General features: G+C 44.3%; 1 protein-coding gene across 1 annotated transcript; it reads right to left on the bottom strand.

Annotated features, from left to right (window-relative positions):
- Positions 1-3,924: 3,924 nt before the first annotated feature.
- LOC138487528 (zinc finger protein 879-like) lies at positions 3,925-16,852 on the bottom strand. Its single transcript, XM_069614025.1, has 6 exons — positions 16,738-16,852; positions 8,076-8,164; positions 5,145-5,566; positions 4,655-4,885; positions 4,358-4,562; positions 3,925-4,026 (listed from the first exon to the last, which is right to left on the bottom strand). Exons 1-6 carry the CDS (start codon positions 16,850-16,852, stop codon positions 3,925-3,927), a joined length of 1,164 nt encoding a protein of 387 aa, XP_069470126.1.
- Positions 16,853-19,336: the final 2,484 nt, after the last annotated feature.

Below are 19,336 nucleotides of genomic sequence, written 5' to 3'. Positions count from 1 at the left end.
TATAAAATGGAATGCAGCCAAGATTAGAAAATTGAATTAAAAAAATTGAATGTCACTCTCTATTAATAATTTATTGAACAGTAATGATAATGAACACACTATCAAACAATGGACTACGGAAATAGCGGTTACACCTGGGCCCCCCACTATAGCCAATGGGAAACATTGTCACACTGTGTATGACAGAGAACTGGTGCTAGCGAGGCGTGTTCATTGCTGTGAATTGCGAATATTAAAAAAGCTACCAATATGTTGGCATGAATATTTGCTCCGAAAGAAAAAATTCATTAATGCATATAGTGGTTGGTGCAAACATAACTGTAAAGGAAAACTCAATATGATGGCAAACACTGATTAACACCGTACTAAAGTGCAACTGCAGTTCCATCTGGAAACTATTGAATAAGATCAAGTTGAACGAATTGCCCCGGCCACTTAATGGAATTGGCGAATCTATGTGGGCTGAGTACTTGGCTGAGACCATGTATGACATGGCTATTCTTGAACCAACTTTGAACTCTGAGGGACCCTGGCCCCTTAAATTTAATAGAAAATATGTTATGAGTATAATTGCCAAACTCAATAACTCCCCCGGTCCTAATGGCCTTGCTTCCTGTGTAGTCAAAAATGATCCCATCACTCTATTATCTTAACATCTCTCTACAACAAGGTATGTCAGGAAAAGACTATCCCTGACTCCTGGTCTAAGTCTATATTAATACCTGTGTATAAAGCATGCTTGCGACAACTACCGATAAACTATTGTATCCTTTCGATACTTGACACCACTAGTAAAATCTTTGCTTCCATTGTATTGTCCCATCTGCAATCTTGGGCTGAAGCCAACCAGATTCTCCATCCTTTTCAATCTGTTTTTCGGTCTGGATGTTGCACTACTGATAACATCCGTCTTCTTGATGCTATTATGTCAAAGGCCAAACTCAGATCTAACCGTCAATTTGTGTAACTTATGTTGACTTTAGTAGTGCCTTTGACCGGGTTAACTGTAATAAATTATGGGAAATTTTGCGATATTTTCAATGCCCTGAATGGTTGTTGGAAATGATAGTTAAATTGCATCAAAACAATACGGTTTGTGTCAGCTTAGATAACGAGGGCAGATTTACTAAGCCAATAAAAATAAATAGAGGTGTCAAACAGGGTTGTCTGCTAGCAGCTCTGCTCTTTAACATTTACACTGCAGCATTAATGAGACGACTTGAGACTGTCCTGCGAGGTTCGCCAAGATTAGGGCTACTGCATTATTGTATGCAGATGACCTTGTGGTGGTAGATCACACCATAGCTGGTATGAAAGCTATACTAGAGGAACTTGGTGTTTTTGCAGTTGAACACGACATGATAGTCAACTTGAAAAAAAAACAACCCATGTGCATTTCGTCCAAGAAAGTAAATAGACCTACTATGAATATCAGCTGGGGTATGATTGATTATACTGAGGTCTATAAATATCTTGGCATGGAAAGGGATAGTAAACAAGGATACCGTCCCTTAATAGAGTCTAGGATTAAGAGAGCCAGATTAATTTCACTAATGATTCGTAAACATGTGACGCAATATCCTGGCTTTACTCTCAAGGGTATCCTATTGTTGTATCGACAATTGTTTGCTCCTGCATTGCCATATGGCTTAGAGGCTCTTACAATTGAAAACCTTTTATGGTTGGACAAAATTGAAAGTTACTTCTGGTGCTCTATATTTGGTCTTTCTTCTTTGTACCCTATGCAATATATAAGAGCTGAGTTTGGCCTAACATCTCTAAAAGTCTTGGTGATCCTTCAGAGAGATCTTTTGCCCCTTAGGGCTCTGTGTCACCCCTCTAGTGAGTTGCTTCATGCCATTGGTCAAAATATTGTAGTTGTAAAACCGGGAGTTGTCCCTGTAAATTCTTATGATGCCATGTGCATGAAGTCTTACTTAATTAAGAACTGGTCAATTGAGCGAACAAACTGTGGCAGATATAAGGGAATAAAAAAGTCATTTAAGAAGAAATCTGGTCTTGAAGACTGGGAAGCTACATAGCTATTGTAGTCTGCAGTTATATCTGCTAAGGTGCCCCAGCCCTGATGTGCGGAGATTTCGACTCATGATGCATACTAATCAACTACCTGTAAGAGCCACTCGTGAATCACAATGGAAACTTGCTCATGACCAACGTACGTGCCGTATCTATAAAGTAGTAGGCACATTAGATGCAGTGCAACATGTGCTCACCTTATGTCCAAAATTGGAGGCCCTCTACAGGGCTCGGTTTAGGCGTTATTACTACCACTTTGAATGGGAAGCAACTACCCACTTCTGGAATATGAGTCTTAATTCTTCTTCTGAAGTTATGATTATTGCATCGTATAATGTTTGGACTGTGGTACAACAACTGTTTGAATCTTCCAGTGGTAAATGATGTGTAAACAAATGATGAATGCAGTGATAATGTTTGGCGTAATCTGTTCCAATGATAAAGAAGTGTATAGTTAAAAACAAAGCTGATGTTTTTATATGAAAACTATAGGAATCGCTAGTATAAGTCTATTTAGAGGTCTTGTTTTATTAGTACTAATATGTATGTTTGTATATGATGAATTTTATTGCTTTTTCTTTGTTGTTAATGATTGTAAATATATATTTGTATGTAGTGTTGTAAAAGTTCTTTAATGGACTAAAATACAACTATAAATAAATAAATACATTTCTAAAGGACATTTTTATGTTAGTCAAAACATTGAAGAAACCGGAGACATTTACATCAGTGTAATTGCTGGGTGTGGAATTCCAAAATGAGTATCAAAATGAGAATTCGAACCCTATGAATGTTTCTGAATTTCAAGAGCAAAAGGTTTGTTTCAAGCCAAACGCTTAATAAAAAATAAATAAAAGTGGTTAATAATTAGTAGTAGTCATTTGTATGGCGCCTTTATCCTATTAATATGGCCTCAATGCACTTGTGGTGGGAATACTTTCGGGGGACCAAAGTCCAAGGTGTGGGAAATTGTATGAAGGCTAGGATGCGTGTGTGCACCAGTGACTGATGTCTATTAAGCAATATCACACTGAAATAATGTCACAGGTAAAAGAGCATCAGATGGGCAAGCGGTATAAGAGATGTTCGCTAGCGCCTCGTGTGGGCTGCAGCCCGTCTCTCTTGATGGAAAACATAGATGATCTTCTTTAAACATTATTTTGGTTGTAAGTAACCATAAAAGTGCCAACAGAAATAAAATGCATTGAAGGAAAGATTTTAAAATCTTAACACATACCGATACATCTATAAAACAGAATACAAGTCGCAAGACATGGTCCCATGGATAACAGAACGGGTAATCACACTGACGATCATCATTTTTAAAAATCTGTTTTTATTGTTTTGGTTAAATAGATCAACCTTGCAATCGATAAAATACACAAATCATTAGAATTGTTTACAATAAAAGCACATAATGAAAAAAAGAGAAACATGAAAGAGAATTATAATAGCAATATCACTCTCTGTAATAAATGATGGGGGAGATTCAGGGTGTGCTAATTATAACATTTTAACATTTTAGTTTATCAAATAAATCTCAGATCAGTGCATACTGAATCCATACACGAAGATGCAGGGAAATGTCATCAATGACAATCTTATTGACATTCATTAACCGCTTAAATCATTCCAATCTGATTATACACACAGTCTTGACAGTGAGATCCTGTTTGTGTTGCAAGAATTGAGACAAGTTACAATGCGAAAGGAAAAAAGAACAAAGAAATGAGGAATTTAAAATACATTATATCACCTTATACGCATCAAATCGCAGGGATAGTTGCACAGTTTTAATTTGAATATTGATATTTTCTCAAACATGATTTGAATGGTTTAGTACTAGACCTAGGATTGGCAGTTCTAGAAAGTTAATTGCTGCCAGAATCACTGGTATTTGCAGTCCACTAAATAGTTTGATCCATAATCGTTCAAGGGTTTGAAGTTTGAAATCCTTGAATAATTTGTGAAAATGTATTTTTCACAGTTCTAAAAGGGAAAGCCAATAGATTAGGATATGCTTTAAATTTTCTGGTTCAGAGAGGTCATGCTCTGTCAGCAGCTATCGTATTTGTCCTCGTTCCTAGATGATTCCTTGTGGGCCATTAATTTACTCTAAATATGAGAAACAGTGATCGATATTTTGGGGATGGAAATTTCCAGAGATATAATTCACGTTTATTCATGGATTTTAGAGTGAAATAACCATTTTTAGAACACTGGTATTTTTGCAGCGTTTGACACATATTCTGCCAATCGTACAACCATAATTTGTTTTTTTCCTGGTTGGGATTATAGGTTTCTTGCACTCTGTGCATACATAGGGTTTTTCCCCTCTATGTAACCTTTGATGGTTGTTCAGGGCTGAGGGGTCAGTGAAGCTTTTCTTACACTCTGTGCATTGATAGGGCTTCTCCCCAGTATGGATCCTCAGATGGCACCTCAGGCATGAATGGTAATGGAAGATTTTCTTGCACTCTGTGCATATATAGGGTTTCCCCCCTCTATTTAACCTTTGATATTTGCTCAGGGCTGAGAGGCCACTGAACCTTTTCTTGCACTGTGTGCATTAATAGGGCTCCCCCACTCCTCCCAGGTATGGAATTTCAGATGGCACTTTAGGCTTGAATGGTAGCTGAAGCTTTTCTTGCACTCTGTGCATACATAGGGTGTTTTCCCTGTATGTGACCTTTGATGGCTGTTCAGGGCTGAGGGGTCAGTGAAGCTTTTCCTACACTCTGTGCATTGATAGGACTTCCCCCCAGTATGGATCCTCAGATGGCATCTCAGGCATGAATGGTAACAGAAGCTTTTCTTGCACTCTGTGCATATATAGGGTTTCACCCCTCTATTTAACCTTTGATATTTGCTCAGGGCTGAGAGGCCACTGATCCTTTTCTTGCACTGTGTGCATTAATAGGGCTCCCCCACTCCTCCCAGGTATGGATTTTCAGATGGCGCTTCAGGTTTGAATGGTAACGGAAGCTTTTCTTGCACTCTGTGCATATATAGGGTTTCCCCCCTCTATTTAACCTTTGATATTTGCTCAGGGCTGAGAGGCCACTAACATTTTTCTTGCACTGTGTGCATTAATAGGGCTCCCCCACTCCCCCCGGGTATGGATTTTCAGATGGCGCTTCAGGCTTGAATGGTAACTGAAGCTTTTCTTGCACTCTGTGCATACATAGGGTGTTTTCCCTGTATATGACCTTTGATGGTTGTTCAGGGCTGAGGGGTCAGTGAAGCTTTTCTTACACTCTGTGCATTGATAGGGCTTCCCCCCAGTATGGATCCTCAGATGGTACCTCAGACTTGAGTGATCACTGAAGCTTTTTGTACACTCTGTGGATTGATAGGGCTTCTCGCCTGTATGGATTCTTTGATGCTTGGAAAGACTTGAGCTCTGAGTGAAGCTTTTCTCACACTCTGCACACGGGTATGGTTTCTCTCCTGTGTGGGATCTCATATGAGTCGTCAGCTTTGATGCTTGATTAAAGAGCTTACCACATTCTGTACACCCATAGGGCTTCTACCCTGTATGGATCCTCTGACGCTTGGACAGATTTGAGCTACAATTGAAGCTTTTCTCACACTCTCTACACTAGTAGGGTTTCAATCCAGTTTGGATTATCTGATGCTTCTGCAGATGTGAGCTATAAGTGAAGCTTTTCACACACTCTGAACACTGTTATCCTCGTCCCAGTATGGATCTTCTGATGCAGGTACAGATGTGATCCCTGAGTGAAGCTTGCCTCACACTCTGAGCACTTGAAAGGTCTTTGCCCGGTGTGGGTTCTCTGATATATTCTTAGATGTGCATATCATATTCTGTGCACTCGTAGGACTTCTCCGCAGATTGCATTGTTTGATGGCTGCGTATTCTCTGTTGAAAGAAGCAGAGGCACACTTTATTATTTTAAAATCCTCGTACAGCCTAAAAAAACAAAATATTTAGCACAGGACTGTTAATGAACATTTTACCCCCGCTCCCAAACTCACTTAGTGGTCCTGTGGGAAACCACGCTTGTGAGCCTTCACCAATCAGGAGAGAGGCATGAACAAAATGTACTTGTTGAAGAATCCTACACAGACTTACAGGTACAATATTCAGTGCAAATCTAGTCGTATTTGCCCCCATACATGAACAGATGAGACCTGGGCATGAATTTCACTTTCACTGTTTGATGCAGTAATTTTCTAAAAGAAGAAATTCACTGGGGAACAATAGAATTATCAATGAGTAGCTATTGACTATGCGACTATATTCCATCTAGAGGTTCTAAGGGGAAGCTGATAGACAATGAAAGCGGAGCTCGAGTTTGTGATGCCATTTGGTACCCGGAGATGGAATATACCCCGTGACTGCCCATACATAATGTCTATGGCCCCCGTGTCTTTTTCACACTCCATGAGCTGTCCCCAGGAACCAGCACAGCAGAGGGTGGGGAGGGAAGGCATGAGGTAAATGTATACAAGAGAAGAAATAAAGTTAACCACCCCTAACGAGAAACAAGTACACCACCAACCAATACCCTCTGACCATCACAATGAGAGTTCCCTAACAGAATCATAGCTCTTGTGCAGTGACATGGGGTGTGGCCGGTGTCACCACCAGAGATAAAGCTTTCAAAAAGAGCCAGAATCACGGCTCCTGCACTGTCAGGAAGCTATTGTTGTATGTGGTCTGCGGTGCTGGGCTTTTCCTGCTTCCCTCAGTTCTTATATGACCCAGGCGAGGCAGAGAAAATGCTGGAAGCCTTGCCGTGACATCACAGCTATTGATTATTAATTCCATAATCCTCTGCTGTGATATTACAGAGGGACGATATGGCATTGGGAAACAGGAGAAAGTGCCATTGCTACACACAACGTTATAGTAATTATGTCTTGGGCAGATGGTGTGCTGAATGCGTGTTCTCTCCCCTCTGCTATCATTCATGTTAAACTGTGTACATCCTGATGAATTCATGAAACCACAAGTAGATATTACACAAGTGCTGGATCATGTGTTATCTCAGAGGGCACAAACTGGTCCACGTTACTATATTTGGTCCAGTAAAGGATCTAAATACAAAAGCCACACTATCTAGTCTTGTATAATAAGAGTCCAATAAATTGCTCTTCAGCCTAAAGCTCTAAGGGTTGCTCTTACGTTTGTATCTTAGAGTATATAATCTCATACATTATATAAAACTAGAACATGTTACCATTAGTATTATTCACCAAATACTGTTCCAGCAGCTACACACTGTAACAAAGACCACTAAAGCCAAATCGTGTTTCACACAGTGATCTTTTATAAGGAACTATAACATGCATTCCCAAGGCCAAAGTAAAGCAAATGGAACAGACAGCAAGACAAAACGAAAAAGAAAAGATACAGAAATAAGTCTGAGAAGATGCTTGGAACTCACTACATATTGACATATTGTATCATTGAAATTTAAATTAACTCTCTGACCTGCGCAAACAACATACTCCTGTGAGGTGGGTCTTATTAGCAATTCAATGCAAAGTGATTTATCCAACAAGGCTGTAGGCAAACATACCCAAACATGGAGAATAGCGATGCTCCTGGAAACAGAACAGATTCTGAAGTTGGTTTAGATTAGTTATTTGTTTTAAAGTTGGGAGTTAAATAGGAATTCCTGTTCCTGAAGTATTATTGTTTTCAGACAAGAACACATATATTTTAATCTTAGAAATTTTAACTTTTTGTTTATTGTACCTGGTAACTCATGGAAGCTAAAATATGTATTTTTAAATAAATGTGTATCTTCTGATTATAAAGGAATAATATTACAGCATCTTCCTGTGCTGCTGCTCTGCTGGTACCCCTGATCCGTGTGGGCGGAAGCAGGGAGCAGGCTCTTATGTGTTAGCAGTATTTGGAAGGAATATTACAGCATCTTCCCGTGGTGCTGCTCTGCTGGTACGACTTATCTGTGTGGGTGACAAGGAATTGAAGGGATGATGCATGGGTTATACAGTTTTGAAGTGCCGCGGCACGGTATGACCATGTCTGTGCCAGGCCTTACCTTCGCATCCTTCTTCTTTTTGGTGAAAGTGGGCTTACCGTCCTCAGAAGTCACCTTCCCGCGTGCTTCAGAATCCGGGTTGGTGATCCCTGAGATGATAGACCAAAAATGAGGAAAAAACCCCAAAACAGAAAAACCTATGAAGTGTCTCTGGTCCAAGACAGGGCAATATGGGCAGATGGATTCAAAAACGAGGAGTTCAGGATTTGGGATTCGCAGGAGCAGGAGATGAGCAGGTAGGTTCAGAAGGCTCTGGGTAAGGTAGGAAGCAAGTGTCAAGACACAGAAGAAGGCTGGAGTTTAGAGTCAAGAAGAGGAAGAAAAACATGAACGCAATAAGGCGATCCTTACTGTTCACCCAAAACACAGAAATAGCATTTCAATCTGGCAATGGGCCATGTTGGAATGGGCAAACGAACCGCTGTGGCTGCCATGACAGTGAGGGAGTGAATGGGCAACAGAGCGTCCCTGCCCCCAAGTGCGTGCTGACCTCGAAAACGTCACCCCGGTGGCAGCGGGCAAGGTGAGGCATAGCAGTATACCCCCGTCCAAGACCTGCCGGACCCGGTTTCAATGGGTGTGTGTGATGGACTCTGTCAACCAGATGATGGGCACAAACAAGAACTGCTGGTTCTCAGGTACAATAAACGGGTAAGTAACCCTTCCAATCAATTAAATATTGCATTCGTCCCGGGTGATATCTGGAGTCACAAGTCCCAGCGACTTTGTACTCATCTGATGTGGGCCTGATGTCCGGAGAAGAAGGAGAACCTCCTGTCATACGTGCCACATAGGGTTTTAACAAGGATGAATGAAATACAGGATGCATCTTCTTCCAGTGAGCCAGAAGGTAACAGGGTTGATTTGGTCCGATATCACAAATGGTCTCAAGAATTTTGGAGACATCTTGGAGGGAACCAGATAACGGGGAAGGAACTTCGAGGACAACCAGATCTTGTCTCCGGGATGGAATAAGGGAACATCAAGCCGCCTCTTGTCCTCCTTGATCTTGCTACAGGTTTTGGCATACTCCAAACTTTGAATTGCAGTTTTATGAGTATTGTGCAGTCTGCCGAGATGTGCTACCAAGGAGGGAATCCAAGTTTCTTTTCCCATAGTTATTGAGAAGGCTCGAGGGTGGTATCCATAGGAAGAAAAGAACAGAATTAAACATATGGCACAATGGTAGGAGTTGTTATAGCAGAATTCAGCAGACAGCAACAAGGCATCCCAATCATCTTGAGCTGCTGACGTAAAACATTGTTCTAAAGACTGATTGAGATGCTCTGTCTGACCGTTTGTTTGCAGGTGGTATCCAGATGACAAGGTCCGTTCAATCTTTAGGGATTTGCATAAGTGAAACCAGAATTTGGAAATTAATTGAGACCCAAAGTTTTCTTAGGGAGGCCATGTAGATGAAATATGTCCTTGATGAAAACCGGGCTGTTTCAGAGGCAGCAGCCAATTATGGCAAGGCAGAAATATTTGCCAGCTTGGCATACGAGTCGATCGTAACCATGATGGCCATGAACTGTGCCGGTGCTACAGGCATCCCCATTGAGCCCTATGGGGCTCAATGGGAATGGGGATATACCGGCACCGGCACCCGCGAAAGAGCAATTACCGGGTCCGGCGGGGCCGGAACACCCCGGTAATTTCCCATTCGCGGGTGCAGGATTTTTTTGCTGGTAAGGAGGTAACCGCTACCTCCAACCTCATAATGAGGCCCAATGCAACCATAGGGAGAAGGGATGATCCATGATGAAGAGGACCAGCTCACAGAAGCATGATGCCACCATATGAAGAAGGCCTGCTCCATGATGAAGAGGACCAGCTCACAGAAGGACAATGTCATCATATTCAAAAGGGCAGTTCTGTGATGAAGAGAACTAGCTCACAGAAGCATGCTGACACCATATGAATAAGGGCTGCTCTATGATGAAGAGGACCAGCTCACAGAAGGATGATGCCTCCATATAAAGAAGTGCTACTCAATGATGAAGATGACCAGCTCACAGAGGATGTTGCCACCATATGCAGGAGGGCTGCTCCATGATGAGGAGGACCAGTTTACAGAAGGACAATGCAGAAGGGCAACTTTGTGATGAAGAGGACCTTCTCACAGAAGCATGATGCACCCATATGAAGAAGGGAAACTCTGATGAATAGGACCAGCTCATAAGAGAATGACTGACACAATATGCAGAAGGTCTGCTACATGATGGCACCGAAAGGAGGTGCATCATGAATCGCCATCTCCATGCTGTGAATGTGGAGGGAGCTCTCCACAGAACTGATCGCGTGACCTTTCAGGACCACACTCTTTGCACATGCCCAATATAATAAACCAATGTCCTCCATTTTGCAATATTTGCTTTGGATAGTCTTCTTCCAAACACTTGCAGCATGTTAGATAGCCTGTGCAGTACACAGCCTTTCAGTCCAGCAGGCCAACTGTGTTCAGCTCTATAATCCGAGCACCAATGTGCCACAGGTGTGGACAACCCCTGTGATATAATCTTAACTTTCAACCATGATACAGTTAAACCAAGGTAGAAGCAGGGCTCACACTACACTAGTAATTTCAGGTCCAGTACTAGCGGGGTCTGGGAGGCCTGCTCCCCCAAAGGGATGTCATGAACCATCGAACTCGCCCCTTCTGGGCTTCCTGGTCCCTGTCACGTCGGGCCTTACACTCCATAATGCTACCAACATGGCGGCAAGCTCAGCACGCTGCTCGTCAGTCTTCACGTTCTACGCAGCGTCCTCTATAAAGAAGCGACACCCCTGCGGCCCTACGCGTCTCAACGCTGCTGCTAACTGTGATCGGACATGTGTTCCAAACTCCTCTGGCACTACTTGCTATTCCCTGGCTCCTGGATTCCCTTCTTTCGACTTCTTCCTTCTTTTCTACTTCCCGGAATCTCTGTGCCGCTTCCGCGTGCCCCCAACACCTTCTTCTCCTGGAGTTTCCTGTGATCCTGGATATCGAAGCTGAACGTAATCTGGAAGCCGAGGATGGCCGAGCGGGCTTATATAAGTCCCGAACCATACGAAAGAAGACCCCACCCAAGGAGGACATCAGGCAACATGGACAGGTGAGAAGGGGGGAAACCTGTGACAGATTGAGACGCCACCTGACCGAAGTCGATACAGACATGAAGGCGGCCAACCAGGATCTTATGCGTGGCATGCAAGAACTATCGACCGAAGTACAGAACTTGAAATCGGAGAACGCCGCGCTGAAACAATTGGTACTCTCACGCGACTCTGCCTCAAGGGACAGCGTGTTATTGGGCGGCATTGTTGACAAATATGACGGCTGTGCAAAAACCCTCCGAGGATTCCTGGATTCTTGTTTGGTCCACTTCACCTTTAAACCTTATTATTTTTCCACCCCCAGGGCTAAAGTGGGCTTTATTATTTCTCACCTCTCCGGGAATGCCTTAGCCTGGGCCACACATCATTAGTTAACACCTGAGATTCTCTTTTGGATGATTATGATGGATTCATTCAAGCACTAAAAACTATGTTTGACCGCCCTGAACAGGTCTTTAGTGCTCAAGAACGTTTACTTGATTTCCAGCAAGGCTCTCAGGACATGCTCACCTACGTAACTCGATTCAAGCAATTGGCTAAAGAAACGGGTTGGCCTTCTGAAGCTTGCTTCACCCTCTTTCGAAGAGGGCTAAATGAAGATGTTAAGGATGAATTAGCCAGGGTAGCACATGCTAGTTCTTACCAGGCACTTATGGATCTTGCTCTACAAATTGATTTCCGAATCCAGGAAAGAAAGGCAGAGAAAAGGAAGACCAAGTCAACCGTCCGAATAAATCCTCTTGCAAGCCCTTCAAAATCCAAGGATTCTCCTGCTCCTACAAATGAACCCGAACCCATGCACCTAGGGCCCTTCCGTGGACCCATATCCCCTCAAGAAAGGCTGAGAAGGATCCATACTGGCTTATGCATGTACTGTGCCTCGGACAAGCATTTAGTCAGTGAATGTCCCTTAGCCCCTCCACGGCGTTCGGGAAACGCCAGCTCCCGATCCTAGATGGAGCTCAGTTTCGGGAGAGAGATGCAGGCTCCACATCTATACCATCCTTGAACTCTCCTGGACAAAACTCCCTGGTAGTCTTACAGGCTTTTCTATCGTCATCTGAGAAGGAATCCTACCCCATTCTGGCACTAGTGGACTGTGGGGCCATGGGAATATTCATAGATCAGGAATGGGTCCTTAAACACCATATTCCTTACGAATCCCAGAACGTCCAGCAACCAGTGGAAGCAATTGTTGGAAGACCTCTTTCTTCTGGACCTATAACCCTTCAGACTAAGGAAATTGAGCTTGCTATAAACCATCATCGAGAAAGGATAAAGTTTGACATCATAAAATCTGCCCATTACCCAATGGTTTTGGGAATGCCCTGGCTGCAGAAACACAACCCATACATCAATTGGACAGCTGGATCCCTGTTCTTAGGTTCTGAGTTTTGTATGTCCCATTGTTTGCTCCAGGATCCTTCACCGACTATATCAGAAGAACATTCAACAACTCAGCAAGATCCTCTTATGGTCTCCAACATCATCCAGGTTCCTAAAACCTACCAGGAATACGCCGATGTGTTCTCTTCTGCTATTGTCCAAGCCCTGCCACCCCATAGGCCTGAGAACTGTGCTATTGAGACTGAACCTTCAGCCGTGATTCCCTTTGGCAGGATGTTCATCCTGTCTGAACCAGAGAAAAAGGCCCTTCGTGAATACCTAGATACTAACCTAAAAAATGGCACCATACGTCCATCCAAGTCTCCGGCTGGAGCTTCATTATTCTTTGTTCCTAAAAAAGACACCAAGGAACTCAGACCTTGTCTTGATTATCGAGGTCTTAATCAGTGCACCCTTAAGGATCGTTATCCATTACCCTTGATCTCGGATATCCTGGAAGCTGTAAGAGGAGCCGTAATATTCACCAAATTGGATCTTAGGGGTGCTTATCACTTGATTCGTATTAGAGAAGGTGACAAATGGAAGACAGCCTTCAGAACACCCTTCGGTCATTACGAATACTTGGTCATGCCCTTTGGACTCTCTAATGCTCCGGCAATCTTCCAACGCTTCATGGACCGGGTGTTTTCGGATATGCTATTTCTTTTCGTCATCGTTTACTTGGACGATATTTTGATATTCTCTAAGGATCCTCTCAAGCATGAAGAACATGTTAAATCAGTGTTACAACAGCTACGTGAACACAAGCTTCTAGCAAAACCCGAGAAATGCCTTTTTCATGTTTCCACTGTTCACTATCTAGGATTTGTCCTTAGTCCAGATGGCATAGGCATGGATCAATCCAAGGTTAAAGCCATACTATCCTGGCCAACTCCGACCTCCGTAAAACAGATCCAATCTTTCCTGGGCTTGGCCAATTTCTATCGGAAGTTTATACCATTCTTCTCCGAGATTGTTCAACCGATCATCTCCTTGTTGAAAAAAGATACTCCCTATCGATGGACCCCTGCTCAGGAGAAGGCTTTCCAACGCCTAAAAACAGAATTTATACAAGCCCCCATCCTGGTTCAAGCTGATATAAATCGACCATTCTTAGTAGAAACAGATGCCTCTAACTATGCCATCGGAGCAGTTCTGAAACAGAAACTAGATGACGGGCTGGAGCATCCTATTGCCTATCTTTCACGGACATTGACCTCCAGTGAAACTCATTACTCAGTCTTAGAAAAGGAACTTCTAGCCATCCGAAAAGCTTTCACCGAGTGGCGTCATTTACTTCTAGGAGCTAAACATCCTGTCCAGGTTCGGACGGACCATCGAAATCTCCAAGTGTTACAGGCCCTGGAATGCAGGAACAGCCGTCCAGCCCGTTGGGCGTTCTTCTTTGCTCAATACCAGTTCCAAATTCACCATGTTCCGGGAACACAAAACGTAATTGCTGACGCCTTGTCTCGGCGCCCTGACTATGAACCTCCTGATGACCGAGCATTTCCCAAGATGTTTCCCCACACAATAATTGTAGCTCAGGCGACCAGCCTCCTAGATGAAGTCCGCAGTCAGACTCAATCCTCGGAACTCTGGAAAGGTATCTCGGACAGGAACCAGTGGAAACTGAAGACCAAAGATGGATACTTGTTCAAAGACAATGCCTTGGTCATCCCAACACAAAAACTACAGCAAAGGATAATAAATCTCTGTCAAGATACTCTTTACTCCGGGCACCGTGGTATTACCAATACCCTCCGATTAATACAAAGGCAATTTTGGTGGCCTGGAGTGAAAACTGATGTACAAAGGTATATCCAGACATGCTCTGTCTGTAATCAAAACAAACATGACAATAAGAGACCAGCGGGTTTATTGCAGCAACCTCCACTTCCAACAAGGCCTTGGGAATTCATAGCAACAGATTTCATTGTGGAATTATCACCTTCCAGGGGATACACAACCATCATGGTCACCATTGATTTGTTCACCCATGTGGCCCATTTTACACCTCTGTTTAAACTACCATCCTCGTCAGAACTTGCTGGAATTTTCCTGGAACACATTTTCCAACTGCATGGACTCCCTTCCAAGATCATATCAGACAGAGGGCCCCAATACATTTCCCAGTTCTGGAAACATCTTTGTCAAATACTAGGAATCCAACGCGCTCTTCCCTCGGGATATCATCCCCAAACCAACGGAGCCACAGAGCGCGTAAGCCAAACCTTGGAACAATACCTCCGTTGCTTCGCTACCAAGGTCCAGGACGATTGGTCCCTCTTAGTACCAGTGGCAGAATTTGCCTATAATAATTCGGACCACTCTGCTATTAAGACCAGTCCTTTTTTCTGTAGCCAAGGATTCCAACCTTCGGTTCTACCCTCCATCCTTCCTCATCCTACACCAGTTCCAACAGTCGATTCCTGGATTGAAATGCTCATTAATGTCCAAAGAGAAGCCAAAGAACAATTAGAAAAGGCCAGGACCCAGACCAAACTGTATACGGATTCCAAACGAAGACCTAGCCCCTCCTACACAATGGGGGATAAAGTTTGGCTGTCCTCGATACTACTACCACGGCATTTGCGACCAAATAAATTGGCTCCTCTATATTATGGGCCATTCCTTATAAAGGTAATCATCAATCCAGTGGCCTACCGACTCAAGCTTCCAGACTCCTGGAAGAAAATCCATCCAGTCTTTCACACGTCCTTAATAAAGCCATATGTTCAGACCTCTCAAACTAACCTTCGGCCCAAACCAGTAATCATCAATGACCAACTGGAGTATGAGGTCTCAAGGATTTGCGATTCTAGATATAGACATGGCAAACTCCAGTACCTAGTGGAGTGGAAAGGATATCCCCTAGTGAACGCACTTGGGAACCTATCTCAAATCTAAATACCCCCAGACTACTCAGAAGGTTCCATCTCATACACCCGGGCAAACCCGGTGGAACGAGTTTCCGGAGGAGGCATGCTGTCATAAACCATCAAACTCGACCACTTCTGGGCTTCCTGGTCCCTGTCACGTCGGGCCTTACACTCCATAATACTACCAACATGGCGGCAAGCTCAGCACGCTGCTCGCCAGTCTTCACGTTCTACGCAGTGTCCTCTATAAAGAAGCCACACCCCGGCGGCCCTGCGCGTCTCAACGCTGCTGCTAGCTGTGATCGGACGTGTGTTCCAACCTCCTCTAGCGCTACTTGCTATTCCCTGGCTCCTGGATTCCCTTCTTTCGACTTCTTCCTTCTTTTCTACTTCCCGGAATCTCTGTGCCGCTTCTGCGCGCCCTCAACACCTTCTTCTCCTCGAGTTTCCCGTGATCCTGGACATCGAAGCTGAACGTAATCTGGAAGCCGAGGATGGCCGAGCGGGCTTATTTAAGTCCCGAACCATACGAAAGAAGACTCCACCCAAGGAGGACATCAGGCAACATAGATAGGTGAGAAGGGTGGAAATCTGTGACAAGGGAGGCCACTGACCTCCAAGGCTCTTCACACTACAGGACACACCAATTTGGTTTACCTGTGACAATCTGCAAGCAATGTAAGCAGGGAAGAGCCCGGTCTGGGATTTGTAGGTAATGGTAAGAAACCTGAAGTCTATCCTCTCGGCAATTGGTAGCCAGTGCTGTCTCTTTACACCCATGTCAAGTCTGGTCTCAGCAAGTGTCTGAGATGTAACCTTCAGCTGGCTCTTTACACCCCTATCAAGTCTGGTCTCAGCAAGTCTGGTCTCAGCCAGTGTCTAAGATGTAACCTTCAGCTGGCTCTTTACACCCATATCAAGTCTGGTCTCAGACAGTGGGTCTCATTACGACCCTGGCAACTCCCGTAATGAAGGTGGCCGGTACAGGACCGGCCCCCTTCATTACAGGAACGCCGATTACGAGGTTCCCTTTGCGGGACCCGGATCAGACGTCTGGTAAAACTAGACGTCTTTTCCGGGTCCTGCGAGGGGCAGAGGGAGGTAATAACGGGACACTTGTAATGTGCCCGTTGTTACCTCCCTCCCCATTCCCATTGAGCCCTATTGGGGCTCAATGGGAATGGGAATGGGGAATGGTTCCTGCAAGGATGAATTACTGGGTCCTCCTATGTCGGAATGACCCAGTAAGTCCCCATTGCAGGAACCCGGTAATGGAGCCAAGGCTACCTCCAAACTCATAATGAGGCCCAGTGTCTGAGATGTAACCTTCAGCTGGCTCTTCACACCCATATCAGGTCCGGTCTCAGCCAGTGTCTGAGATGTAACCTTCAGCTGGCTCTTTATACTCATATCAAGTCTTGTCTCAGCCAGTGTTGAGATGGCACGTTCAGCTGGCTCTTTACACTCATATCAAGTCTGGTTTTAGCCAGTGTCAAGATGGAACGTTCAGCTGGCTCTTTACACTCATATCAAGTCTGGTCTCAGCCAGTGTCTGAGATGTAACCTTCAGCTGGCTCTTCACACTCACATCAGGTTTGGTCTCAGCCAGTGTCTGAGATGTAACCTTCAGCTGGCTCTTCACACTCACATCAGGTTTGGTCTCAGCCAGTGTCTGAGATGTAACCTTCAGCTGGCTCTTTACACTCATATCAAGTATAGTCTCAGCCAGTGTCTGAGATGTAACCTTCAGCTGGCTCTTCACACTCACATCAGGTTTGGTCTCAGCCAGTGTCTGAGATGTAACCTTCAGATGGTTCTTTACACTCATATCAAGTCTGGTCTCAGCCACGGTCTGAGATGCAATGTTCAGCTGGCTCTTTACGCTCATATCCAGTTTGGTCTCAGCCAGTGTGTGAGATGTAACCTTCAGCTGGGTCTTTACACCCAGATCTAGTCTGGTCTCAGACAGTGTCTGAGATGTAACCTTCAGCTGGCACTCTTTACACTCACATCAGGTTTGGTCTCAGCCACTGTCTGAGATGCAATGTTCAGCTGGTTCTTTACGCTCATATAAGGACTCGCCTTATCCTGTGTCTAAGATGTAACCTTGAACTGGCTCTTTACACTCGTATCAAGTCTGGTCTCAGCCAGTGTCTGAGATGTAACCTTGAGCTGGCTCTTTACACTCATATCAAGTCTGGTCTCAGCCAGTGTCTGAGATGTAACCTTGAGCTGGCTCTTTACACTCATATCAGGTCTGGTCTCAGCCACTTCTGAGGTATAGCCCTCAATAGGCTCTTAGCATTCTCTCCACCTCCACCATCCTATTCTTTCAGGTCCAATGTACATGGATATTACATTCTGAGCAGTAGGAATCCTTGGGTGCAAGGTCCAGTCTCAGAATGTTTTCCGGGACATGACCTTCACCCTCCTCGATTCTGGCTCTTCTTCTAAGCCTTCTCAGATCAGGTCTGTAACCAGATCTGTGCCGCTGACTACAAGGTCCTGGGCTCTTGTGCAATGTTGTTTGTTCTGATTATTCACAAAATGTTTTCATTGGGTACTCTTGACATCCTGGAACATGTATTGATATTAACCTTTTGGCAGTGTCCTCCCTCTGGTGTTTGTCCTCGCTCATTTGGGGTTTGCATGTGTACCTGCTGATTAATCCTTGATGGAAGCAGTCCTTGACTGGATTCTATGTGGCAGTAACCAAAGACTTGAGAAGCTTGTCCGCCATCTATGGGTCAGGCGGAAGATTGACCATGGTGTGGGTCTGCAGCATGGAGCTGCCTATTCTAACTTGTGTTCCCCTGTTTGTCAGCAGAGCAGGGACAGAGTGAAAGCCTCCCCTGGTAGCTTACAGGTTGTGAGTTAATGAAATATCCCGCCCACGAGGAGGTATGGCTGAACCCTCAGCGCTGAGTCGTCCTCACAGGTGACAGTGAGGGAGGAACGTGGGTAGTTAAATAGACTTGTGAGTACCAGTGGGTGACAGCGAGTGGGGAAAGGGGGTCGTTTTAGAGCCTGATGAGTGCTAATGGGTGAAAGTGAGAGAAGAAAGTGCATAGTTTTAGAGACTGATGAGTGCTGATGTGTACATTGAGAGATGAAAGCGGGTAGTTTTATAGACTGATAAATTCTGATGAGTGACTGGGACAGAGGAATGTGGGTAGTTTTAGAGACTGTTGGTGCTGATGGCTGACAGTGGGAAGGGGTCGTTTTAGAGATTGATGAGTTCTGATGAGTGACAATGAGAGTGGAAAGTGGGCTGTTTTAGAGACTGATGAGTAACAATGGGTGACAGTGAGTGAAGAAAGGGGGTAGATGTTTAGACTGGTGAGTTCTGATGGATGACAGTGAGAGAGGACAGTGGGTAGTTATATATACTGATGAGTACTGATGGGTAACAGGGAGAGGAATGTGTGTAGTTTTAGAAACTGCTGAGTAACAGTGGCAGAGGAACGTGGATAGTCATATTGTATATTGACTGATGAGTACTGATGGGTGACATTGACAGAGGAAAGTGGGTAGTTTGTTGAGTACTGATGGGTGACAGAGAAAGGAACGTGCACAGTTTTAGAGACTGCTGAGTTACAGTGACAGAGGAATGTGGGTAGTTCTAGAGGCTGATGAGTGCTGATAGGTGACAGTGAGAGGAAAGTGGGTACTTGTATAGACTAATGGGTACTGATGGGTCACACTGCCAAGGTAGGTGGGTAGTTTTAAAGACTGCACACTACTGGCAGCGCACAGTCTGTGGTTAGAGAAGGTATATAAGAGACCGCAGAGTACTGGGACAGAGGATCCCTTTTGGTAAAGAATGGAACCAACAAATTAAGCACTGGTTGTGCTGCTTGGATTATACTGAATGGACCAATCTGCACTGACAGT

Source organism: Ambystoma mexicanum, chromosome 9 (assembly GCF_040938575.1).
Source record: "Ambystoma mexicanum isolate Mex_15411 chromosome 9, UKY_AmexF1_1, whole genome shotgun sequence".
NCBI classification, from domain to species: Eukaryota; Metazoa; Chordata; class Amphibia; order Caudata; family Ambystomatidae; genus Ambystoma; species Ambystoma mexicanum.
This window is presented reverse-complemented; position numbering and strand designations above follow the sequence as displayed.